Consider the following 27,784-nt stretch of genomic DNA (forward strand, 5'->3'; position numbering starts at 1 on the left):
GCATAAGAGCCACAGCAAAATGTAACAGAAGTGCAGTTATTTAATTATATGGTCTAACATGTGACCCCAGCAGCGAGAAACCACCCTGTTTATTCTGTAGTCGCGTCGACTCTCTGCCACTTTCTGAGGTCGTCCAATCCAACAGGAAGTGACACAGCTAAAAAAAAATTAAATTAAAAAAAAAAAAAAAAAGGGAGGGAGCTGGTTGTGCCTTTCTCTTGTTCATTCAGAGGCTGATCCGCCCCAGCCGTTTATTTTAAACTGAAAAAGGCCACTTTCAAATTGGAGCCATAGCTAGGTTCCTTCAGAACCTGTGGATGGCTAGTTCTGGCTCTCTCTTCTTCAGCTCTTCCCGGTAGCAGTAGGAGCAGTAGTTGCCCGTCTCGGGGTGTCCGTAGTAGGTGCAGTTGGGTGTCCGACAGCGGCTGGACTGCAGGTTGGCCAAACCACCGGCGCTGCCCAGCGAGTAGTGTCTGACCGGGGGCTGCCCGCTCCGAGAGTCTAAGTTGGAGCGCATGTCCCGGAAGCCGTTGGTGTAAGTCCCCCCTACAGGTTCTGACCCGGGGTAGTCCGGTGGGTCAAACTCAGGGGGGTACGAGGGCGCGAGGCGAGAGGGACTCAGGGAGGCGGGGCCTTGCGTGTTATTGAACTGGGGATGGGAGGGACCCTGCGTTGTGGGGCAGTGCCGGGGAAGGGTGGCGTAAGAGGGGAGGCCGGGGTAGGAGGTCGCCGGGGAGCCGCCGGCTAGCTGGCGCCGGGTGTCCATGTAGCCGTGCATATGAAGGTGCTGGGTGAGGGGGGCTGCGACAGGGGTCTGGTCGATGAAGGAGGGCCGGGGGATGGGCACGACACCAGAGTACATAGAGGTGGTCAAAGGAGAGGCCTTGAGCTGGTTGAAGGAAGGTGACGAGTTCTCCGACAGCTCCTCTTTAGCCTCATAAGGCCGGTAGGTCAGCTCCGTTCCGGCGACCGCCTCCTTCTTAGGTGGCTGGATGCCATTGGTGACGCCCTTCCTCTCCGCGTCACGCCGCTGCTGCTCTTGCTCGGAACGAAAGCGCTCCTCTGCGTCGGCGAGGTACCGCTGGATCATCTCCTCCTGAAAGGGCTGCCGGTTGCTGGTCGTGAGGAGGCTGGCGAAGATTAATTTCCTCTCGCCTTGCATGGCGGCGCGCAGGATGCCCAGGCTGACCTTGACGTCGGCACCGTACTTGTAGTTCTCGCCCTCAGTACTGCTCCCACCACTGCTGCTCATGCTGCTCCCGGTTCCGTTGAGGCGCTCGCTACCTGAGGAGGGGGAGCCTTTCCCAGAATCCTCTGAGGCGTGGGCTGAAGGCGAGCTATCCTTGCTGCCCTTCCTCCCCCTAAACGAGCCCTTCTTCTTCTCCACGCCCTCCTGCTTGGCACCTCCAGCTGCAGCGTTCTTTCCCGTCATCAGTCCGCCCACGTTCTTCTTCAGCTTGCTGCCCAGGCTTTTGCCAAAACTGCCAAGCTTATTGGCCACAGAGTCCGCCCTCTTTTTGTCTTTTTCCTTTTCCTTGTCCTTGTCCTTGTCCTTCTTGGTTTTGTCCTTCCCCGCTGCTCCCGCCCCGGCCGATCCACTGCTGGAGGAACTAGATGAGGAAGACGAGCCGTTCTTGGCCAAGGACCCACCTCCATTGACCGTTGATCCCGTTGTTGTGTCTCCGTTGCCATTGGAGCTGCTGCTGACTGACTCCTTATCCGACTCTCCGGAGTCGGGAGGCGTTCGGGCGTCCTCTCCTGCTGATGCTGTGGGAGACTCTGGCTGGGCCAGAGGCGCTTGCTGCAAGGAAACAAAGCAGAAACACAAGCTAGTGGAAAAATACTGTCACAATGAAAAATATAACGTTCATAAGAAATGGAGAAAAAAAAGGAAAGTCACATTCTGGCTAAACTCTAGCAGTACAGTAGTCTAGCTGTCCCTTAGGTAAAAGGAATGTGAAAAGAGTGATTCATAGAGTTGTTTTTTGCAGACCAACGCAGAAAAAAATGACTCAGTTTCCAAATGCCTTTTCATATCTACAAACATGTTACGGAAGCTCTAAAATTAACAATGCTGGATTTGGAAAAGTCACGACCTCCACGATGACGCACCACTCTCATGTCAAACAAGAAGCGGTTACAGAATGTCCAATCTTTCAACAACAATACCCACCACACAGCCATCCTCCGGTAGCATTTCTAATCTGAACAATCCCCTTAAATTATGGTTTAATACAGGGTTTCCTGTTTCCTGGGGCCAGTCCCTGCAGCTTAACCATCAAGCTGCTATAAACTAGTCCTTTCAGGCTCCCTGCTCTTAGCGTGTGGCACACAAGAAGAGCTTTGTCCCAGTGTTTGTGCGGTGTAACTTCATGACCTGAATGACCCAGTGTAGTTTGTTTTTAATATAGGCTTTGTACAGCAGTCAGGGGACAGCTGGTCTGACAGAGGAGGAAAATAATAAGAATAACCCCCCACGCGGTTGTATGCCTCTGCCAAACATGTCATGTTGCAGTTTACATCCACGTCTGTCCAAAATGTCATCACGTTGCAAAAGCAGTTTGGGTAAAACCAGGTCATCCGATAAAAGCTACGGTGGATCCTGACGTCTTGAGTCGGCTTTCTAAACCTCCCTGCTGTAGGGCAGCAAAACGTGGCTCTAGATGGACGCGTGGACTTTCATCTTTACCTCACAGGGCAGCGGCAGCCAGGTGACCGTCATGTAGCTGTGTAACATCTGGAGCTTGGCCTCCAAAGAGAGAGCCACACTGGGTGAAAGAGACAAGAGAGAGAAATGAGTCACAGCTTGGTGAGAGGAGACCAACAAGGAGCTCCAGGGTCGCACTAATGGTAAATGTAATTAATGTTTTCGGAAGTTGATGATGTTATCTATAATGTTATAGCTGTTGGACAGTATTGGACAACAGTCAGGAGACAGATTATAATCCATGGTACCAGAGGAAAATGTGCAACCACAGAAAATACATCCAAAACAATATGCAGCAGTAGTCAGAAAGTGAAACATACGACAAAACAATAACACATTTTACAGAAGAGTTTAATCAGTTTTAAATAAGCTCAGCTGTTCTCTGGGATAATGGTAAAGGTAGCTAACTTGATAGCTAACTTTGACTATGATTTGCATGCTGCTGCTCAACAGTCACTGGAAATGTGGCTCTGAGTGGCACAGTAAATAGCAAATGCACCAAAAGCATCTCGCTGTGCATTCTTCTGCACACGCCTTTTAACTCAATGACCTTTTCCAAACAATATCCTCTGCCACTTGTGTAATATCATCTGGGTCCACCATTTCATCTGCACAAGACATTACACAGTGACATCGAGTGACGTACGTAAAGTGGAAAGTTATTTTTACCCAGCTGCTATTTCGGTGCTCCTTCCCCTGTTCCATTCATAGAAGGTATTAAGAGCTAATCTTATTGTCACTGGCACTGAGTGTGCTAATCTGGAGTCAGGGGGTCAATCCCTACACACCGACACTCGGTGCTAAAGGGACAGCTGTCTATGAGGGCGTACACATCTATCATTTGCACCTCGGACAAATACGTTTGTAAAAAAGGCAAAAATGAATACATTTGAGATGCGTACGAGCTGTTTTTAGAAGGAGACCATACCTTGCTAGCATCACGTTGTCTGTGTCATCCTTGCCCCACTCCCAATCTTTCCCAGGATCCACAGCAAAGTGCAGAGGCAGCATTTTGTGCTCCGAGTCAGTGAGAGGGATCACAACTGCTGGTAGAGATGGGGAGGGGGGGAGAAAGTATTCTTAGAAATAAGAAGATAAAGCATTTGGATTCAGCCCTCTGGATTGTCTGCAGACCGAAATACTTCTGAGTGCAATACATTCTTTCCCTTTCTATTTTAGCATTTAGTCTGCGGCGTGTGACCAATGTTGTCTTTGGATATTTTTAGACTGGTAAACAATTCATTGTCTGGGCAACGTCTTGACTTTTGAGGATACACTCGTAATTTGTGCACAAACGTACTACTCAGTGTTTCTCCAAAATTCCACTCTTGTAAAAGGTGGAAACGTAAGAAACAACATTTAGACCGACAGTCATTTGGAGTATATTACAATGCAAGGAAGTAGTATTTTTTAACTACAAATCTGTGACTTTATCGGTCGAATTTTCATCAAAAATATCATTCAACTTTAAGACTGGAAGGAGGTCATCTGCTTGCTTGGTGTTGAGCTGGAGAGATCACTGGATATACCCAAAAGCCCAAAGGCTATTAGTCACTATTCTTAAATAAACCACTAAGGTCAATATTAAAAAAAGACTGACCCATCAAGCAAAGGCACCGAGCTGTAAAGAGGGTTCAGGTGCGACGTAAAGTCAGAAAACTCTAGTTCTAAACCTTACACACAGGAGGAATTTATGCAAAAGTGTTACACCCACATTGATGATTTAAAATGTCAACAGCTTACGAGGAGGCTGCAAAAAAAACAAACAATATTGAGATGTTGATGAAGACGAATGATGCGGAGCATTACCTTGGTCTTTGGAACTGTCCCTCTGCTCCATGGAGACCAGGGCAGAGAAGTGCGCCTGGTCGTATGCCAGGACCAGGGGCGAGCGATGGCACTTGGCAGCTGGCACTTCCAGCGGTAGGTAGATGCCTCCGAACGGGATGGGAGCAAAGGCTGGGAAAGAATATCAAGGACAAAAAGACGACCTCAGCACTGTTTCCTGGTGATACGGCACACCGGGAGGATTTGAGCCACATTTTTAAAATGAGCTTTCCCCCCTCTGTCAATAAATCAAACCTGTATTTCACTTGTTGGAGGATTATTTATATCTACTTCCAAGTTTCAGACAAATTACGAGTGTTGCATTCATTCCATAACAAGACTGTTGTCACCTCTGATATCAGTAAATCAACATGTGTGTATGCGATGCAGTCACAGTATTTGGCAGTAGTTCATGTTGTTGGTTTTACCCTGCTTCAGATAACAGATGGGTGGCATTTACTTCATTGGCCAATCAATAGCCACTGACAACTAAATCAAAACTTTTTTTATTTTAAATTCTAGGTACAATGAGGATGAGTTATATGATAAAAAAAAATGTACTCGGGCATATTTACCCTCTCCTCCAGAGTCCCTCAGCATGGTGTCGGCCACCACCACTATGGGTCTCCTGAGGACGTGGGCCAAGACAAAGACGTGAAACTCCTCCAAACTCTCGTACACTGGTTCGTCTGAGGACTCCGCCCTGAAGACAACAGAGACACCGTTGTTTATACTGCCGCAAAACCAGACAAAATCAAAGTTTTGGTTATAATTATGACTAATAATAACAAAAGAACGTAAACTGGACACCTGCTGGTGGGCCACAAACTCAAAATTCATGAACGTATGAAGGCGAAGCCACACTGAGACTAAGAGTTGGTATTGTGGAGCGCTGTCAGTATGTCTAACCCTTTGAACTTAGGCCCTGTTACAATAAACAGCAGATTGACTGAAATGAGGGCCAGCCACTCAGTTGTGACTGTGAGCGCTGTTGTTTTGTTCATGAATAAAAACATGAGTGTGAATAAGTGTGCGTTGGGCTCACAGTCCCTGCATTGTCCCGGCCAGACCTTACCCGTTGGTGCCGTTGGTGCTGTAGTGTATTCTGGGCTCACTGGAGGCGAGCTTCAACAGTTCATTCCACTCTTTCTGCCACTCCTCCTCCGTGTACACCAGACCGGACTGAGGAGAAAGGACGGACACACACACACACACACAGAGACACATTTGCCATTTAGAGAGGGAGTGTCAAATGTCACAAAAGCATGCACTGACGTTATGGCGTCTTACCACAAGGTTACATTCTGACAATTGAGGAAAGAAATTTAACTAGCGCCTTTGCAAATCCCCCGTGTCGGTTACACGGTAGCAACAGAACCCCTCACCGATATCATGTTTTAATCTCCTTATATGGACAGTTATATGTTTTTCTGCTCAGAATCAATGTCCCTGTTCACCTACATGGCACATTCAGACAAGAAAAAAAAGCATCCCAGTGCAGCCACAGTCCTCCACCGCTGCCCACTTTGCAGCTCCACTAGAGCAGTTTTGGTTTTAGTGATTTGCTTAAGGACACCGCTGTGGTAGCCGTTGAATAATGGCTGAACATTAGGCAGTCATTCGTGTGGCATCTCATCTGCGGGTGTCTCTGCACGCTGTCTGCAACCGCTTTGGAAAACATACTCAGTGTGCTGCTACGCTTGCTTTCCTTGGAAGAAGAGTCATTGTAGTCTGTCAAAATAAGAAAGCCTTTGAAGAGTGTTCGAGTGAAACGCAGTGCATACACGACTCAAAACTTTCTCTTTCTGCGGCTCTGATAAAGAGCACCGATAGAAGGTGGAGATACCGGCACTTACAGATAATATAGTTAAACAGTAGGGCAACGATAAGGATAAAACAATCTTAAAACCACCTTGTATGTGATAAGGATCATCAGCATGCTGTCAGGGCTGCAGAAAGTGACAACAAGTGACTAGCAACTGCTAAAAACTACAATAAGAAAAATAAAAGTGAACTGATGTTACCCACCTAAGAGGTGGAAGGTTGTTCACCAAGAGAAGAATAATCAGTGTCGAAGTTTTGATATTTCAATCCTGCTAAACCTGCTGTGCAAACTTTTAAATGTTTTGTTGTTACAGCAGTTGTAATGCCCGCACACGCACACACACATTTTTTCCCAAGCCCTTCTAAAAACATTTCCCCACTTGACCTGCCGTAGGTTTCCGCATGATGACATTCCTGACGATGTCAACAAAAACTGAACACTCTAAAGTAGCGGTAGAATTTATTGCATTAATGGCCCCTCCTCCCTGGCTCAACAACACCTGAAGCACACGCCCCCCCCTGACAGGGCGCTCAGCAGCGGGTGAAAGCCAACCACAGAGTCACTCGTGTTTTAGAAAGAGCTTTGTACGCTTAACATTTTGCCTCGCTATAGTCGCGTTGTTCGGCGCTATGTCTGCCTTTGTTTTTTTTCTTAGCTTCCTCTTAGATGGCACCTGGTTGCTACTTCGTGGTAGCATACCAAATGACCCAGTATTTGCCCATAAATCTAGGCTGTGGTTATTATAGACATCCAATTTAAATAACTTGAAGTTGACAGCAACCCGACGTTGACAGCAACACGACGTCTCTGGTGTCGTTTACTGTTGCCACTGTGTTTTGAAAGAGCCAGGATTGCATGGAACGCAGAAATCTAATGAACAATAGTGAGCTGTGTGCATTTGGCATTTCAAATGTTCTGATGCAGAAGTGCGAGCAGCTGCCGGCAGACAGGCTGGTATAGGAAGTGTGTGAAGGCCTTTACTTGTCCATTGTCCCTGTATATATCCCCCCCCCCCTCCCCTTTGGTCAAATGAGTCAAACAAGCAACATTGTGAAGTTCACGAGCTTCTCCGTGCCTTAGACTACCACTTCCCCCCCATAAAGGCATCACAAAATTGACCTAGAGAAATGTGCAGCCTCTATAACAGACCTCTTTGTTCTGCTGGGTCTGCTGCCACCTCCACCTGCGCTTCAGTGCCTCTCGCTCCAACCCGTGATCCATCAGCGCATACAGGGACTTCCGTAGCATCAGGTCCCGGTCATGAAAGCCCCACATACCTGCATTAGAAAACATGTTTAAAAAGGCACAAATCATCTTACTGAGAGACCAAACTTAACTGTAAACCAATGAAAAGCTGAACTTGTAGCCAGCTTTTGCTTTCAACCTATCAGTATCGTTTTTTAAAAGCAGGAGGTTAAGCACATGAATATTACTTTACCGTCTACTACCCAGGAGCACAAAGGGGGCTTTAACAATGCCGGCACATTAGTTAGGACATTATTAATTTCCTAAGTGGGCCACAAAGACTAAGTGCACTGCAACATTGCAAAATGCAATTAGTGCATAAACCAACAATGACGCTCTCTCAATGAATGCGAATGGAGTGTGAACCTGCACGGCATCGGGGTCTTGTTTATAAGGTCTGCGATACTCACCGAGCGAGGCGGCGTGTAACAGGCAATTTCCGTCTCCGCTTGTTGCCAGAGGCAGCAGATTCTGACAGTTTGAAACCACTTTAGTCCACCAGTTTAGTCGCCCTGCAGGCATAGAGGGGAACAAAGCTTCACTCACCTGTTTGTAATACAAATGCGGCGCCGCATTAATCCAAAACAGTTGCTGTAGTTCTTATCAAATAGAGAGAGCAGAAAAATGAAGAGGTTTGGGAAGATAATGTTTGTATTAAAAATACACTTTCATGCTGGAAAATGGGATGTTCCACGACTCAGTGATATTATAGAATATAGAACACAGTTTTGTTTTTATGTCGGAAGTCATTCGATATGCTTCTCAATAAAAGAAATTATTCTCTGGTTTACAATTTAACACTTGGGTAGGTAACATTGGAGAAGGCACCAAGAGTATTAGATTTTTTTAAATTATCCAACCGAAAAAAAACAAGCACAGCGTTGGCTCCTAAAGTATCTAACGGTAAAGTCGGCAGCGCTGACAGCCCGTCCCTTCAGGCCTCCCGCCAAAATCAACATTAAAAACGTTAACAACAAACATGGCTATTATCTGAACTCACAGCTGTCAAGCCAACAGCTTGTGGAAGACGCCGGAGACGTGCAATGAGTCCACGGGCTGAATAGGCACAGGTAGGCGGGCAGGTGGGCCGTCCAATCATTTCAGTCGGCCAGAAATGATTGGACGGGTTGATTACATTCCTGCGACAGCCACAGCCACCAGATTGTTTCCTCTTTTTTTGCCAGAGCATTTGATTTATTGATTGCCATCAGGATGTAATGACAATTTCAACAAATACAACCTATTTCTTTTCTAAAAACCCATTACACTAGCTGTAATTACATATGAATGTGTAAAAACCTCGACACTTTAAAGATGTGGTAGATATGACTTAACCCTCTGAACCCCAAGCAGCAGACATTTTTCATTCCTGTCATATTTTTCTCTCTGTGGCCTTGATTTTTTCCTGCACCTCTATTGAAACAGCACAATCATGGCTCGTCAAGTAGAGAGAACTCAAAAATGTCTTTTGTGCCGTATAACACAGTTACGATGCAATAAATCATGAAAAGAAAATCTGACGATTATGATGTTTTTACAGCTTCTGGCTTTGATAAACGATGTAGTTTTGGCGATTGTTTAAAGAAAACATGCTTTTCCGGGTTAAGCAGGTTAAGAAAAGCTCTGGTGTTAATGGTGCTAATAACACTGATGATGGCTCTGTTCTACAGTGAGCCAGAATGCATCAGGACCATGAAACCTAAGCAGCTAAATGGAATTCAGCCATTGTTCATTTAATTATTTACACCTGTGCTTTTCCTACTGTCACATGTCAAAATGTCTGTGTACGAAAAGGATCATTATGTGCTCATGGGAAGCTTTACAGTGATGTGAATCCACTATACATCTTTCAGTGCAGTAGTTCTCTATCTACAGAGTGAGCATGCATAATGTGGCTTTGTGATCGCTTCTCCTCACCAGCATGCTCCAAGGCCACCATCATGGACTGCTCGATGAGGTCCCTCTCGATGAAGCCGCGGAAGTCGTCCCGGTACACGGTGAGGTCCGGTAGTTGGAAAGTGCACAGGGGCGTGTCCAGAAGGGGCTCGGTGCTGCTGCCTCCGGTGCTTGAGACGTGAGAGCGCGCCAGCGACACGATGGTGGAACTGGCGTGGGAAATGCCCCTCGACAGGCGCTTTTCTGTAGCTGCTGAAAGACAATGGCAGAGGACGTGGAGAAAAGCTGATTTTAACTATATTTTTTACAAACTAAATGATCTACTACTGGTTAATGTCTGGGGCCTGCTTCCGGCCGCTTCACACCGCTGTGTTCTCACTTAGCAGTGAGCCCGGCACTTTGAACTAGTGGAGCTTCCCTCACCTTGCACCACCTCATCTTGGCGGTGGAGTACGGGCCGCCCTAGCCTGGCCATCTCTTTTTCGAGTGGCGGATACGTCCTGTCCTCTGCGAACGAATACGTCAGGTTCCCAGCATGCACCTGTCGCAGCTGCTCAAAGTCACTGAGGGCAGCGGTGAAATCCCAGTTCTTGCCTACAGACGGAGAGGAAATAGGAACAGCGTCAGTCTGAGCCACCGGGTCCAGCGTTTCTAAGTCAAGCAAAGGATGCTTAATTAGTTTCAATATTTACCTTGCGTCAATTCAACTATTAACTCTCTTATCTTATGTGAAGGCACATTCCTTCGCTTGAGTAAATATCCATATTTGGAGCACGTCTCGGCTCGCCGGCTCGCTGCTTTTCACTGCATCGCATTACATTTTTAACCCATATTCTTATCTAGCAGCTTGTGTTGCTGCTAGGCAACAGGAGCCCTGTTGACTCCAGATATACCTTCCTTCCGTTAGTGGATGATTGGCTAATTAACAGTAACAAGCCAGAAGCACTGACTGAGACAGCGGTCAATCTGGCTGCTCAGAAGATCACCAGCTGTCAACTTCACACTTCCCCTCCCCCCTCCCTTCAGCACAGACTAAATTAAAGGATGAAAACAAAGTGGATCAAAGCGTAACTTAATTGAATGAAGACATAACTGAAGAAGTTTAACTTGATTTAGTGAAGAAAGATTGAAAAAAAACAAGCCTGATCGTTCATCACAACCCTCATTATCACTCCAAGTTTGCAGTGTTTACTGTGAGGCACCTGCACAGGACGATGTGATAAATGCATCAATTAAAATACTCAGTGACTATGATTAGGACAATTATGAAACTGTACTGGTGGAGTGAAATACTCACCCTCTAGCAGGTCTCTGGCCAATCCTGGTTCAGCTCCAGTGGAACGGACAAAGTCGGACAGGACTGCGTCCATATCCACGGTCATGTGATCATGAATTCACCAGGTTGCGGGTTGTATCCGGGCAGAAAAAAAAGAAAAAAAAACACGGACTCCCTGACAGGGCGGCAAGGGAAGGGGGTGAGGGGGGAGCAGTCCTCTCTGCCTCGTGCTACTCTACCTGCCTCCCCTGGAAAGAGAACACAGATGAAATCAGATTAAAGCTGCAGGGGGAAACACATCAGAAGTCAGCTTAATGAGTGAGAGGCACAACCGGTGTAATGACCCCGGTCAACCTCTTTTCAAATGCGAGCCCTGTCATGGTCTGGTTCATTTTGAACTCGACACCTTCGCAGTCAAGACAACAGCTTCGGTACACAGAGTCTCACTCACTGTTTGCTCAGATTTGCATTGAAACCGTTAAAAGGCCAAATGACGACCCGTGTAGGGTAAGCTGCTGTCAGGCGTGCGACGTCGGTCGTGGTTTCTGTCTTCACCCGTTACGGATTCAGAAGTCATGACTATTTCAAAATCTGGACTTGAGACCAATGTGCACGGTTACCGCCTTCAGATATGACCTGTTGAATATGTAAACAGTCAAGATTGTTTTCCTGCCAGAGAATCGGATCATAATAGGTCTGCGCAGAAACACCGTGTGAAAGAGAAAGCAAGGGGCGTGTTCAGAACAAACAGCCAAGATTAATGCTGTTCTCCCTGAGAATCGATTGGAGATTAATCATATCAGAAACCGATATCAAATGTCATTATTTGCTTGTTTTGGTGCCGGCAAAATCTGGATTTCTGCTCATCACATCATCATAATCTACAGTGATTTAAGATGTTGATTAAAGTACAGAAACATTATATATTTAGGATACATTTCAAACGGAGGTGGGTAAGGAAACGGGACCTCAAAGTCAAATGTGCTGGAGCTGTGTGATACGAGGAAACAGTACTCCTTCAAAGAGGCCCCTTTGAAATCAATCAGACGATTTTACTCTTCAAATTTCCATGGCAGATCTAAAAGGACCCGCATCAGTCGGGCCCTGAAATCAATAGAGACACATTATCAAGACCGAGAGGGGGGGGGGGGGGAGAAAAAAAAAACAGTCAGCATGATTGGGCGGTTGAGTTGACACAAAGGATGTGGAGGGCAATCGATGCGCGGCCGGACAAAAAGGCAGGAATCTAAGTAGCTCTGGCCTCAAAAAGATGCGCTTTTGGGTCCAAGCTGAGGATAAAAGCCTCCGTTTTACCAGGAAAGGTATTCTGAGCGCGCACACACACTTTGAGCCACTCAATCCGGACAGTCGCAAGCCTTGTTCTGTAATATTTGTCCTTCCACAGCACTTTGCTGGCATCCTTTTCAGCCCGTTTCAAACATCTGCTATATGATAAATCTCGCTGATCAATGCAGGTCAAAGGGTGAATGACATCCTTCATGTTAGGGCTGCAACGCTAAATGCAACAGTATGTATATTTCACTCGACATTTTAAGCCTTATTATGTTTTATAGAAGTGAATAATACATTGTGCTGCCTTTAAATACCGCCTCCAACATGTAGTCAGCGCAGGAACAATGACGACCTTCTCCGGGTATTCTAATAACAACATTGCTGTGCACACAATAGCAAAACGCTCCAGTCATTACGCTGCCTTGAAGTTCTTAAACTGCCTGATCCAGTTTGCCTGACTTTTTTCATCTACCTACAGTCATCTATTCCCATCCGTCCCATGGCTCATCCACCACCCAATGTTCCTGCCTCATCTCTGACTCAGTGAACTCCTTTCCACTGCGCCTGATGAGTCACCAGTTTACTCTTCTTACACCTCTCTATCATCCTCTCTCGCTTCTCGCTCTTCCTACCTCCCTCAGTTCCTCCATCATTATTACGGTGAAAGCCACAAAAGAAAAGAAAAAAAGGCACGCAGGGGGAGGAACAGACTTCAGCACAAAAAAATAAAAAAGGGCCTTTTCTCAGCCGGCAGAGTCGTTTCTAGAGCGTTCTCTGCTGAGCCAGGCATTCAGCAGCCTCCCCCTGCAGGGTCTCCGGACAGTCTCGTCAATCCTGCGATATTCAGGTCTACCGATCACACGCACACACACACACACACACACACAACATATTAAGGGACGTGAGACTGTGGTGAGTTAACCATTTGAACCACAGGGGTACCAAAACAGACTTAGACTCACACAGAGGTGTGGGTGAGACCGTGTTCTGACCGATAATAGCGCTGCATCAAAACACCAGGGGTGTGTTGGAGTGAGCGTGTTGCTATAGGTACCAAAAAGAAGATGCAACACGAATCAGTCCACTTTTTTATCACACTCACAAAAAGAAGGCAGAAAAAAAAAAGGTAGAATTAGAAGGATTTTCCTTAAGAAACTATGTATAGACTCATAGAGAAAATAGTCCCTTATGACCCACTAGAAGCGTGAGGCGGTGTTTGTTTCTGCAGAGTCTCCGCCCTCTTCCTTACTAAACAGTATGACTGGCATGATGCTATACAGGGAGACGCTATGAGGGTCGTGATCTCTGGAAAGAGACGCTGCTGTGGAGTTTTTCAAATGTAATATTTTGGGGGCGCTTTGAGCACCACGAGTGCCATATAGGCCCGCTACACTGGAGAACAGGAAGACATCCTTAAGGCCCGTATCACTCGACAACTTTCACCTCAACAATCTAATCAGATAGAACGCACGACAGATATAAAAGAGATATTATGGAGCCATACTTCTGCTGACTTCGTGCCGTTCGCTGTTATTTGGGGTATTGACTACGAGCACTGGCACCGACAACACAAGGCGCCGTGAAAAGGTGATAAATGGTGAGAGCACCAACACAGACCAACAAAAGGCCGTCTGTCGTCACTCTGGGCCGGTAACATCAGCCATTCCTGTGAACCCGCTGCGGTGCGTTCGATGTCACGCGGCTCTCCTTCAAAACACACAACCAGTATCCTCGCAGATTATGTCCCTCAACATCTCTGGTGTAACACCAGAATATCATAAAATGACCGATCTTTCAATGAATCAATCTGTACGCACGGTGGAAAGGACATTTAATAATTTACTGGAACAGATCTGAGAGCATATATTAGCAAGTTAGAATTAACCTGCATGAGCCAAGCCTTATGAAAGAGGGCTGTTGCTACGTGTCTTGTTTACTTCCAACATTGCGAAACTTTTTTTTTAAATGGGTGAAATAAAAAGCAAAACAAAAGACAGACTTAACAATGGTGGATGTGTCAGAACGTAGTCATTAAGACAGTTTAAAGCGGTTTGGACATCAAACAACAGTGAAGGCGTGGGAGGCTACAAGTTTATCGAGTTTATTAAATACAAGATTAATTGTTGGGTGTACGTTTTGTAAATAAGGTTCACAGGGACTAGTGTGTAAAATCAGCAGTACAGCCAACGTTATATTTAATGCGGTTAATATATATATATTTTCTTATTTTATGGCCAAAATTTAAAATTTGGCCACCAGCACAACATAAATAAACCCATACAAGAAAGCCCCCTGCGTGTGTGTGTGTGTTACTGGCTAACATTAGCAGCGCTGCTGCCAGCGTGGGGCAGTCAGTGATTTGTGTCTGGGATGGCTGAGCTTTTGTCTGGCAGCAGGGCTTACGTAACAGGAGCTGCTGACAACACGTGGGTGCTGAGCTGTGGGCCGGGAGAATGGCCTGGATCACCGAGGGAGACGGAGAGGTCACCAGAGCCCACCGCGGCAGCACTCGGTGGGCCGAGGGGGTCAGCGCGCCTCCGGGACAAGCGGGACACAAGTTTGTTTTCGCTAGCCCTCGGAGCGTTAAAAAAAAAAGAAAGAAAGAAGGGGACACATTTTTCATGCTCTTCATATGGAATGCATGACATCAGAGAGGTTAGCTTCTAGGAATGAGACAGTGTGAGGTTTCATCGCGGGGCGCGATAACATAAACTGGCGATCATTTTGAATTCCCATGAATATCGTCACGAGCTGTCTAGCCATCATGGTAGGGAAGTGAAAGATGGAGCCTAACTTAATCAAATAGGCTGCAGGAATTATCACGTAGGCTGAGAAAGAACATCCTTTATTCATGCAGCTGGACCTCAACTTATGATCGACTTATTTTAGATTTTTTAAAAAAGATGTGTGTCCAAAATGTAGTAGAAAAGTAATACAAATATTTGTTTCTTAACAAGATTCAAGGTTAAGTGATTCCCATATGTTCTAGTGCCATTTTAAGAGGATGATATTGTGAATAGTTATTATTTTGCCCGGGATAATTGTGACTTAAAATGTCCATATCGTCCCCGTGCCTTTTACCTACATCTACACCCGGATAGTTTGAGTTTAAAAAGCTTGATTCTCGTGCCTGACCGTACAGAACAATGCAAACTATATGACATGGCTTGAAATTACTTCCCAAAGATGAAGACATAAGCTGGAGAGAAAAAGAGAAAAACAACTGGCCTAATTGTTAAAGAGCGATGTCACCAAGCAGTTACAAGACATTTTTAGATATGACCGGCATGAAGGCTAGTCTGGTTCCAGACGTCTGAATCACAGTCCACATGTCGGAGTTTTCTTTCTAGACAAAACTAATAAAACGCCGAATTATTAGACGACATGAAAGCCACAAGAAATTAGCTATTATTCTTCAGTGTAATCATGCTATAACTCTTCACTTGTAACGGTTTTAGAATACGTCGCTGTGATTTCTCGACGTGAAGCCTTCTGAGCAGCAGTTCTTGTCTTGTTCGTTGTTGTTTTTTTTGTCTCAGACAGGATTTAGTGGTGTTGGTTCAATGTGTGCTTATCAGCCTGGGGTGAGGCCATTATTGCGAACCCACTGTTCACAGCAAACCAAGATAAGGAACATAAGAAGAGAAACACAGACACACAGAGACACACACACACAGAGAAACACACATGGTGGAGGACAGAGAGACTACCCTTTAGCCTACAACGTGCAAAAGGTACTGGTTATGCCTTTTACAGAACATGCCTATTCAGCTAACCTCCCTACAGCCGGTCTCCGTGAATGAGGATAACAGGGTCCCGTGTTTATAGTGGACGATACACCACTTCATGTTCGGCTCACTGGGGGTTACGTTCATGGTGTGAAGCATCAGCTTCGCTTTACAAATGAAGACAGAAGAAAGGAGCTGGGGAGTACACCACCACACCTGAAAAAAGGTACTTAAACATGACCCCGAGCCAGACAATTATTTCACCATCCAGCACAGCTTGTGGTGAGAAACGTTACCAAACGAGGCCGACTTGAGTTGCTCCGTTTACCTTTAATGGTCCGGACGTGATGTACGACCATATAAATGTGTCAGATCTATTTCGGCTCAATCACAAACTAAATTGTTCCTGTGATCTCAAAGAATGTAACACGCCCTCTCAGCCCCACATGAGTAATGAGATAAAAGGGCACAAAGTAAGCAAACAGGGGAGGGCCGTGTGGCGGCTGCAGCAGCAGTGATAAGTGTGGCCCCGGCGCTCCGCCTCCGGTCTGGATTGATGGTGAGATGGAAAGCAAAACCTTTGGAAGAACAATCAGTACTGACAGCTCGAGCTAGACCAATGTGTGGACAGTTATTAGCTTATTGCAGATATATTGCATCATACGTTGCCAAATAACTAACTAGAAATTGCCGTACGGATGAGGCAACGTAGGCTAACTCAGAAACAGTGTCTCGATTACAACGTTTGTTAGCTAGAGAGCACTGACAAGTTGACTTTCCAACTATAGAAACGCCCTGCTCAGTGTGTATCTTTGTCACAATTCATTTAAAAACAAATACAGGGGATCCATATCAAGGTTATTTGTTAAGCCTATGTTATTTGCTCCAGATAAAATAAGTACTATGTGCCGGTATCACATTTTTTAAACACTCAAACATCAACGTCAATAAGGGGAATTGGGAGAGACACAAATCTCCACATGATTGATGCACATTAGTCTCGATCGGTCTAATGTTATCAGAGTTGGCAGCCTAAGTGCTCTAAATGTCTGCGATAGGCGTAGAGTACGGCCTTTAAAAACCACAGACACATGCAGAAAAACATGTGGGAGTGAACGCAGCCAATGCTTCCTCGGTAATTCCGCTTTCCTCCGTGAGTCAAAGCTCCGACGGCCGGGGCTCGGTCCGCTGTGAACAATCACAATACCTCGCTGCTTAAGAAAACCAGACGAGGAAGAAAAACAAAGGTGTGGTGAGATGGCTGTCCTTCAGCTGTCTTTATCGGTGGAGTGCAGTAATCTGGTTACTGACTGAGCCTACTACAGCGACTCATTACATAACAGTGAGAGCTACGGCTGGACGGGAGGCTGAAGGAATGGAAGGGGAACCGAACTCTTCATCCGGTTCTTCCGAAAGTTCCTCTCACAAAGGCAACTGTTCACTAAGAATCTCTGCTTGTGCCAGTCCCTCCTGACATGTAATGCAACTGGGTGGAAAAAAAGAAAGAATCGATGGACCCTACAGCCTTGGATGAAGAAAAAAAAAGAAGCACAACAGAGAATCGCAATGCAAAAGCCTTGCTTAGTACAGCATCCTATGGGATTGGGCAATGCGTTCTTTACTGACAATGTTGTAGTTGTGCTGACAAACAAACCCACAGATTTCATGGCATTGAAAAATTGCTCTGCCCGTGAAGAAAAAGCCGGAGATATCTCGGCCAATTTTGTCATTTTCTGCAACATCAGTTGTCTTCAAGGGCAACAGGGTGCATCGCGTAGAACAGTGTGACGTGGGCACATTCACTTCCAAGGGCTTGCATAATGCTAAAGCATATGATGAGCATTGCATTGTAAATAAATACCCCCTCTGGCTAATACGAGGCGGCTGCACACACAAGAGAGCGAGAGGTTACGGCTCTCCCTCCTTTCTCAATGTCAAAATAAATTCTGTTATAAAGCAGCTTTAACTAATATGTTAATCATAGGAGGAGGAAAACGCAAAGAGCCCTAAATGTAAAGATTAGGTTAGCTCCCTGCTCTGTTTGCAAACTGCTGCCTCACTAATTCTCCGAGCCGAGCAGATGTGCTCGACCGGTCATGAGGGAGGGGGGGGGGGGGGCGACGTTTTCAGCTGCTATTGGTTTACATCTCGGAAATCAATGCAATAAATGTGAGTGTGACCATTTCCCCGGACAAAAGGAAATATACTCGTAAGCTGGTCATTGGAGATAAATCGATACAACCCAACAGAGGCAAAACAGAACATCCGTTGACATGTGAATTATAACAACTAGTGGGCCGTTTCAAGTCCATTAGCAAAAGAAATGCTTCTTCATGTGAACCCAAGAAAGCTTTTGTCTTTAGTGGAGCAAAGAAGCCGATGCAGCTGCAGCAAGGACTGGTTATCTTCTTTCCAAATAAGGACATTAATTATCTTTCACCACTTTCCTCAGCCTACACTGTAAGAAGTGTCGAGCTAACCGAGAACCTGCAAACAAGTGGGAATTCAAAGAAAAGCTCAGCCTCCCTACAAGGAAACAAAAACCGGTTTCAGTAGATTCCTTCAGCAGGTATGTTGTTATTACTATAATAGATACAATTTTTTGCATAGGGAGACATGTAGCATGCACATTCCAGCCCCGATGAAGGCTTCACCACCAGCTGTGGGCATTTGTGTGTGTAAAGCGTAAGACAACACCCGTCTGAATGCACACACAGCTGATGTCAGAGATTCCACACCATGCCTGCCCTCTGAGGCCATGCCACTCGAGCTGGTCCGGTCCAAAAAGCTGTCCAGTCATCACACAAAAATTTGCCAAGTCTTAACTTCCCTGTCGAGGCCTCCCGGTCTCGCTCGCTGGCTTAGAAAACATCCAAACCTGATCCAAGTGAACTCAGCAACCAGCCTTTTCTCTCTCTCTCCGAGAGAGCTCGAGGCAAAGTAAGGTGAGGTAAACAAGCTCTACTTACAGATCGTGACGTTGACCGTGGTTTCATTGTTTGGAGTGTATACAGCCCAAATATGTTGACCTCAGGTTTGTGTCTGAGCCACAGCACCTGAATACAATTCATCTGATCTAAACATGCAACACAAGGAATCAGAAGAATTCATAGTGGTTTGGCTATATAATTACTGTTGTTCATTCGTAGGCTACCAATCAGATACCAGTGCATTAAAAAAACAAAAATAAAGTTACACTGGTGGTCATAATTCCCTCTCTTACGTCTATTGATGTGAAAACAACTCATTCAAAGAACTGTATTCATTTCAAGTTTCTCACCAAAACTAAAATTTGACAAGATTACATTTTAACAAATCATTACAACGTTATCATTTAACGTCGCCCAATACTCAATTTCACTGAATGGAGCTTGGACTTCAGCAATGTAACTCGATGGAATCGCCGTTTACGATGCTTACAGATGACGTTAACTAGTGCTCCACATGCCGATTTCAATGCAAATGTTGTTGTTCAGAATGTAGCGTTATCAAGGGGCAGAAATAGGGCACACAATGGTGTTTAGTTTGCATATGTTGAGTACCGATCGAGCAGGATGTATGGATCGGGTAGCAAAGTGACACGTGTCGTTCCTGAGTGGCGTAACTGAGCTGATCATCAATATGATAACGTGATATTGTGATATGTTATCGATGCATAAGCCCGCGCACTCGCCGATACTCGATCCGGCCTTTGAGGCATTTTCAATACTGGTATTTATTTACAATTTTACATCTTTATTGTCCGTAAGGACATGGGCCCCTTAGTACCCATTCGACACTAGACTGCTAGCCCCAAGTGTCTCTGCATTTAAACCAGAGACATGACAACTGTGTAAGCACAACATCACATACAGAGAATAACCACCTAATCTCTGAGTTGCTAGAATTAGAGCAACCTCCTGTTTGAGATGGTCTAAAAATAATCTGCTCATAATCACCGTTCAAACATAGAAACGCTGCACTGTGCAGAGTTCACAAATGACCAACATTAGACTACTGTCGGATTTAAAGCGCCTAATGCCGCCATTAAAGGTGATCATATATCGGTGGCATTGTGTGCTTTCTCAAAGCATGACAGCAGAGAGGCTGAACACAACAGACAGCAAATAGAGTTAGGGCGGGCTCCCGTTTGCAGTACAGACAGGATGTGCTCGTGAGGTTCCAGATGACGTAAACAACTCGCTTATCAGGTGACACGGCGTGAATTTGGATCAGGAAATGGGACACGACTTCAGACAAACCCTAGTCAGAGGAAGACGTTAGAGTGCTTCATTGAGGTTCAGCCCAGTGTGGACTTCTGTTCAGTGGACAGCCAGTTGAAATGGGCAGCAGTATTAGCTTCTGAGCACAAGTGTTTATCAAAGTGTCTGAGCGCTGACGTCAGGGTGTAGCAGAGGGTTCACGTAGTTCCCCAAAGTTCGCTGCAATGCTGCACAGCATGCCAAAGCCTCGGAGGACAAAATCTAATTTTAGTAGAGAAAACAAACCTGTTCGGTATTCAATTCATGGACAAAACTTTATCAAACTGTCAGAGGTCTACTTCCCCATACGGATACAGTAGAAGCAACTTTGTGTTTGACAAACAAAATGACAAATAAAACGAACAAGAAGTGTCTCATTGGAGAGCAGCTTGTGATTTATGGTCAATAGTCCCTATGAGTCAGGATTAAGATAGCTTTAATATTACAATATTATCAAATGTACTCTCTTTATAATCTTCACAAAGACTTCTCAGTTTACACAATTCAAAACTAAATGACTGACATTTAAAGTTTTCTCCAAATCTGTCTTGTATTCAGTCTTTTAAATACAAATGAAACAGCCTACATGAGTTGTAGTTCTTGTAAAACGCCGGAGTAGTGGTCAGACTTGAGTTTAACGTGGTACAGTGTCATTTTGAATATGCAGAGCAAATATCGTGACAGTCATTGTGATTAGAATTAGTTTCATATCCTGCTGTAAGCTCCGGCTTTATTTCCCCTTCCTTTCTGTCCCGTCTGTTGTGACGGTTTATTAGGAAGTCTATTAAAGCCGGCCTCAGACGTTGCTGCTCTGTGCCCGAAGCATGTCACTGCAGTCCGGCCCAGTAACCACCACTCAAGGAGCACTAATTAACAGCCACGTGAGTGAGGCTGCTGTGGAGAGGGCTATAGGGGACTATGAGTGGCATTCCCACATTCCACACAGAGACAACATTACACAGTGTCGGAGCGGCCGTCACGTGAAACAGCAGAACATGTAATGAGAGCATTTGATCGTCTAAATGAGTGAGGGAAGTGGAAGCTAATCTGCTATCAATGCATTCCGGTTGTAGAGGTGTGCACAAAAAGAAAACTCAGAACAAGATAAGTTCAGCGTGACTGCTGCAAAGAGCGTCCTGTGCAGAGAGCTGCTCAGCCTCTGAAGGTAGACGGATAAACTGCTGCGCTCGGTGAGCATTATGTGTTGGTTTCAGCATTCGAGAAGGCTGCCAAGCTAAACTCCAGACTCCGTGGGTGAGAAGTCCTCGCTCAGCCCCGGCGGCCTCTTTATCGATTTCTAGCCTTTGTGAAGAAACACAAGCCTCTGCATCCATCCGAGCACTGCCCACCTACTTATTAACAAAGGGTGAGGGAATTCAACCTTGAAATAACAAGTATGCAATGTGACTCTGCAGTGATAACTAAGATGATTAAACCAATTAAAATGTGTTAAGAGTGCTGATACTAAAAGGACTCCCACTAGGGCCGTGCATATCAGAATGTATAGCGTCGCCTTGAAGCCGGGTACTCAAGTTAAAACCATCTATATGTGATTAATGATGAAGGGAACACCACTGCAGGTTCTACAACCAAAAGTCTCCCGTTTAGATTTGGAAAATCTTTCTCCACAGACAAGCATCCGTATCGTATCCGTAACCTACGAATTCAAACATGTAGCAATGCAATTTATCAACCTGAGCCGCCAGATGGTTCGTTCCACAGAACCATCTGAGAAGGAGTCATTGGAAACAGTTTGGGAAAGGCCAGGCACTTTCAAAAAAGATATACTTGGCAGGGGATTGGATGAACCATCTGTCAATCAAACTCTTGACTCTTGAAGAGCCAGTCGGGAGGAGAGCAACAAAAAAAACATCTTTGAAATTGAGAAATTGCTCTTATTTCAATGAAGTAATACTTTCCAGTTCTCATATAACTGACGCTATCGCAGCATCTGTGCCAACCTCTTCAGCAGCCGTCATTGTCGTCGCCACACCTAAACCCCGCCCACAGCTGCCAGTGGCTCCTCTCAGAGCGCTCATTGGTCCGGTCAATGGCCTACAGGAAGTAAATGTATTCCTTGAAGCCTGACAAAATGGATTTGCATGCGATATAAATTGCAAGTGCAAGGTAAGCAATTTATATCAAAAACACACAAAAAAAAGTGTTGTCGATGTTGGGCAGGCCAGCTTTATACAACAAAAAGACACAAAGGATCTATCGTGGAGAAATTACCTCTCATTGTTCAAAGTTTCATAGATCAAACTATACACTGACAACAAATGTCTCTGGGTTGGCAATGATGCCAAAATATCCTTTTTGCTTAGTGTACAAACAATGAGCTTATTATTACATAATTAACATTTAGAAGCCAGATTTGCATATTAACCCTTGAGGAGTATGAGACATTTCCGAGGCACTAACCGAAGAACCTTCGGCTGTTTTAGAATGAGCTTAAAATGTATTCCACTCCTGCAAAAACTAAATAAGGCGCCTGTAAAAAAAAAAGCCTTAATATTAAGACACAAAATGGAGCCACGGCTTGCATCTCCATACTAATTCAAATGTTCACGATCTCCCCCTGCTAAGTCAGCCTGAATGTGAAGCCAACCAAACCCAGCTAGGTCTTAAGCCAGTGGCTAAACAGGCACCAGCCTCTGCAGGCGGGCAGCACTAATGCTCATGTGAATCCCCACGTGCTGCAGGCCGGGCCCAGTACGCAGCAGGGCCACCTCACGTCACGCCCCGCGTGATGTCATCGTGGGTGACAGGCGCCTCATCAGGGCCGTGTGTGGGATTACTCCCGCTGTCCTGGATCAACGGGGCGGGCGGGGATGATTGCTTCCAGTCTGCACAGGAAGCTACAAATCTGACAATTCACCTGCTACGAGCCTAATGCTCTGAAACAAACAGCACCCAGTAAACAAGTGTTGACATACTTTGTGGCAGTGGCTGGTGACTTCATCAGCAGACACTTTAGTGGGAAAAGCCAATCTAACCTTCCTGTGGAGCCTCGGTGGGTTTTCAAATCCACCACCAGCTATCAGTTGTGTGCTAAAGCCTCCTGACGTCTATAAAAAATAAACCGCCTTCATTAACTTTATTACAAACTTGGGTCATATTAAGTAGGATTCAATTAATTTGTCAGCTTTAAGAGAGGTTTCGCAGACAGCACATTGACACACACATTAAATAAATAAAGCAACATGTCACAAATGGATGATAAAAATGTGTAATATGACGTCAGGGATATTGTTGATTCATCACTAAAAGCAAAAGTAACATTGCTGCTAAGATAGTGACTCAAAGTGTGAAAGGGGTTTGGATGTGAAGGTTACGTCTACAACGGACCTCAGCACCATGTAAGCAACGAAGAAAGCAGATGATGGAAAAAGGGAGCGATACAACAAACGTACACTATCATATTTCACGAAATCTGAATACAAAGAGATGCAGAAATGATGTGAGGAGAGCATGCAACAGCTCTGTTTTAAAGGCTAAACAATCAACAATAATTTATATTGTATCATATCATCAAAAACATTGTTACCTCAGAACTATCCTGTCATACCAGGATATTATTCATCACCCTGCACTGATCAAGAACAGCAAAACATGTTTACCACAAGAGAACAGGTCTTCATATTTGTGACAGCACACAGCGATGCTGACAGATAGGCAGCAGCAGTCACGAGCAGGGATGTGACACACACAACAGACAATGAAAAATACTGCGTGCTGGCATGAAACGTGAAATGCTAAAACTGTTTGCTATGGTAAGTCATTCACGTTAAAAAAAAAATGTACGCCCTTTTTAAAATGAAATATTGATGTATTCAAACAGCTGTATGTGTGTGCCTAAATTTCCCACCGGACAGATAAAACAGTGAGGTTTTGTCAGGTGGCGAGTCTAATCATCAACATCAGCCTGCACTGCATGTAGAGGAGGAAAGAGGTGAAGAGGGAGTAGAGAGTAACTGATACAGCGAGCTCTCGTTACCACAGCATCTCTTGTGGGAGTGCTGTCTCACACTATATGTGATTATGGCTGCTCAGCTGGTACCATAAGGCCACATCTTTCCTCGTATAACCGCTCCACCATACTTTACAGTCACTTCTACGACGATAAGGACTGAATGATCCAGCCTACGTGTAATCCCGAAGCATTCAGTGTGGGCGTGCTATCCACGACATGCTGATCAAAGTGGAGCAGCTGCAGGCACCACAGGTAGAGGCCTTCAGTTCTGGGTCTCTCCACCCTGACAGAAGCAGCCCTGGGCCCTGGCTGGCTGCTGTGTCACAAGACTGGCAGGCAACCAGCCATGCTGGGGAGGGTTGGGCTCCAAAGAGTTTTATGAGTTGCTGTCTGGACACAGAGGCCTCTAGGAGACAAGCCACCTATTGATCCCTGTGGCACTGTGGGGACGGAGGTAGTTTTCCCTTTCGTATCGCTGTTCCTCCCATCAACCGTTCTTCATCTTGTCAATAACGCGAGCAGCTCAGTGTCCTAAAAGAAGTATCGGGGCTGAGATTTGTTGCCTGCTCTATGCTGAGAGCGTGTACCGCTGCAGAACCCAGTGGAACATGTTCACTTGACACAAACGTCATGCGTTTGTCCTACTAACCTGAAGAAGCACTCATCTACTTACTTATTAATCTGTCCGTGCTTGAGAGATCCCATGGGAATACCCCCATGGCCGAATGGGCCCGGCTCTGAAAACAGACACTGGATCTCTGGCGCACGCCCACCCACCCCATACACACACACACACAGACACACACACACACACACACATAGTGAGCAGCTGTTTGGGGGAGCCCGGCGAGAGACTAATTTAAATTTTCATGCCCTCTGCGCTGCTGAAGCAGCACAGTCCCCCTGTGAAACACTATACACACACACACACACACACACACACACACACACACACACACACACACACACACACACACACCAAGGCAGTCACAACAGCCACAGCCGCCCAGCACATTAACAGTTAACAAGATCCATGAAGATATTCCGGATACGAGAGAGAGAGTTAAGATTGTAACACAAAACCTGAGAGAGAAGCACTACTCCAGATGAGACGTGTTTACCAAGTTTAGCCTACTTTATAGTTTGTGTATAAACTCACTGCTGTACAATCATACAACTTTGCTGCGAGTCACATCAGAGCGGCGTGTCAATAACCATATTGCCACCAGGTCGAGCAGCTTTGCCACGTCAAGACGTTGGTTCAAAGACTACATATTAATATGGCCATTACAGATAACAGAGAACACATTTGGCCATTCTCACCACTCATCTCATCTGGATCATTTTCAGGCTACTGTGAAATGCTGACCGCAGCTTATTATTTGAACAGTGTTGGAGATCTCTGTGTGATAAGCTGCAAAGTGCAAGCCACATGTTTCTATTTGGATCGACAAGATGTAAACGTTGTTGTTTTTTTAAGACCACCAAAGTGCAACAAAGGGCTTTTAAAGACGCTGCCTTGTTATGTGACGCTGGCTGCAGGTTGTGAATGGATTTATCTACTGGCTGGTTTTGTGCACTGACCGATAAAGCCAGTCAAGCATTCACAAAACGGTTCCCGTCTTCTCCATCGCGTTACTTACACAGCAGATAAATGGTGGTTTTGCTGTGTTTACCACTAATATTTTTTCCTTTTACACCCTGTCAGTTTGGAACAGGAATTGCAACAGGAAGGATGCTGAACCCTACTTAAAATACGTGCCCGAGGTGCTCTCTGTCATCAATATGTTCCTTGAAGTGCTGAGGACTTGCATAATGAAAGCTGACAGTGACTCCTTCACAGAGATGGTGAAAATCTTCCTCATCTTCTAGCCACAGTGCATGGTGGACCTGTACAACCACAATAATGCATGCAAGACATTTACTAGCATTGAGTTGGGAGTTCACTCTAGCTTTTCATCAAGGCTACTGATCAACAGTCTTCTTTGAAACTGTCAGGCAGTTTGTTTGCGTGTGTGCCGCATTTCAAACAGAAAGGAAGGAGTTCACGTGGGAGGACTGGATGCATTTTGTCTTCCCTACAACACCTAGCTTCTTTAAATCAACCTCCTTGTATGTGGAGTTTCCTACTCAGGATATGGCTTTTTTTTTAGCAACATAAACAGTCCCTGGGAGGAACTTGTACCCATGTCCTACTTTTCTTGTTGACCGTCTGTCCTGGTGTCCAAACAAAAGAGCCCACACACACAGAAAGACCTGAATAATTCAGGGGAAAGTGTAACCCTAACCCTCTCACGTCGCGAGGATGTGAGAAAATACACTATAACCTAAGTCCTAGTTTCTGAAAAAACACGAGCACTGAACCGAATGAACCAGCAGTTAGTCACACATATCTGGCAGCAGCGTTTTGAGAAGAAATGAGCTCGCGCTAGCCACTTAACGGTAGCTTCATGACACCAGTCTTTTTTGGAGTTACACGTTAGGAATTGCCGATTAGTGAAAAAGGACTTTACTCCAAAATCCCCCCCCCCCCCCCAAAACTAACGCGTTAATGAGTAAATGTCACGTTACGCATGCACCTTAAACGAGGCTCGGATAATCTGAATCGTGACTGTGAGCTATTAGAAAGCTAGCTATGACAATTTAAGTGAATTCTTCAGGCAAAAACGTAAACTCATAAAAAAAGCTTAAATACAGAACTGATCTTCCATCCAGCACAACTTTTTTTTTAAATGAGATATTTAACGTGCACACAGCTATAAACGTAAGTTGACAGCTTAAACATAAAAGCTAACGTTGTGTTCAGCGACCACTTCTGCTCGTCAACCTGCTCAGCGTACAGATATAATAGAGGCACATCGATGCTACCGTCCTAAAATGATGAATCTGAGTCTTCCATTACGGCTAGGACTGATCTTTGACAGAAAATATCAAAGAACAATACACATGCTTACATAAACGCATTTGAGGCGTTCAAACGCATGGGGTTCGTGCACGGTTTACACTCACGCTATTAACTTTAATTTCACGTATTAGTCGGTTACATCAAACTGCCGTGCGTGTGCATGAATTCTCATTGCAAAGGAGTGTTTGTTTATTTATTTTTCCGTGGACTGAAGCGTAACATTTGGCTATAGCAAGTGGCTACTACGAGCCTGGCTAATCAGCAGCTAACGGTAGCTAGCGCTAGTAGCCAGAGTATCTCTTTACAAGCTTACCTTCAACGGCCTCGCAGAGGATTTTGTCATCGTCCCATTTAGTTTCCCGGCAAGTACCAACTTGTGAATACCGTACACGTTTCCAGGACAAACAATTCCTAACTTTTTAGCATCTTCATTAGTGGAATAACGCGTACAAAATCCCCAAACAGGACCACCACCACCGACAAAGTAATTTCTACACCACTTACAACAACAACGTCAACCGAAGAATTCGAACCCGCCCCCTCCAAGAAGATCCATCCAATCAGAGAGAAGAGTCGATTTCATTGACATTTCTAAGAACCAATGGGCATCCCCGGGGTCTTTGACTGATGTTCCCCCAACAGAGTAAACACCAAATGAGAGGGACAGAGTGCAAAGCGTTCGCTTGCCAATTGGCTGCAGAAAAAACTAACGGGCAAGTGCGTTTTTGTCCAAGTAGCCTATGAGTGTGGCACTCACAGCCCAGAGTGACAGGTGCTTTGGAGTTGATGAAATAGCTGGGGCGGCACCATTGCATGGGTGAGGTCATCTGGGATGACGTAAACTCTACGTCATCAGAAGGGTTAAATA

The 27,784-nt window shown here is 45.3% G+C and overlaps 1 protein-coding gene across 1 annotated transcript; it reads right to left on the reverse strand.

Annotated features, from left to right (window-relative positions):
* On the reverse strand, positions 1 to 27,337 carry otud7b (OTU deubiquitinase 7B). Its single transcript, XM_079163842.1, has 12 exons — positions 27,230 to 27,337; positions 10,798 to 11,024; positions 9,924 to 10,094; positions 9,522 to 9,752; positions 8,015 to 8,116; positions 7,509 to 7,636; positions 5,610 to 5,716; positions 5,110 to 5,237; positions 4,517 to 4,666; positions 3,636 to 3,753; positions 2,690 to 2,768; positions 1 to 1,801 (listed from the first exon to the last, which is right to left on the reverse strand). Exons 2-12 carry the CDS (start codon positions 10,880 to 10,882, stop codon positions 305 to 307), a joined length of 2,796 nt encoding a protein of 931 aa, XP_079019968.1. The 5' UTR covers positions 10,883 to 11,024; positions 27,230 to 27,337; the 3' UTR covers positions 1 to 304.
* Positions 27,338 to 27,784: the final 447 nt, after the last annotated feature.

This window comes from Pholis gunnellus (genome assembly GCF_910591455.1).
Source record: "Pholis gunnellus genome assembly, chromosome: 8".
NCBI lineage: Eukaryota > Metazoa > Chordata > Actinopteri > Perciformes > Pholidae > Pholis > Pholis gunnellus.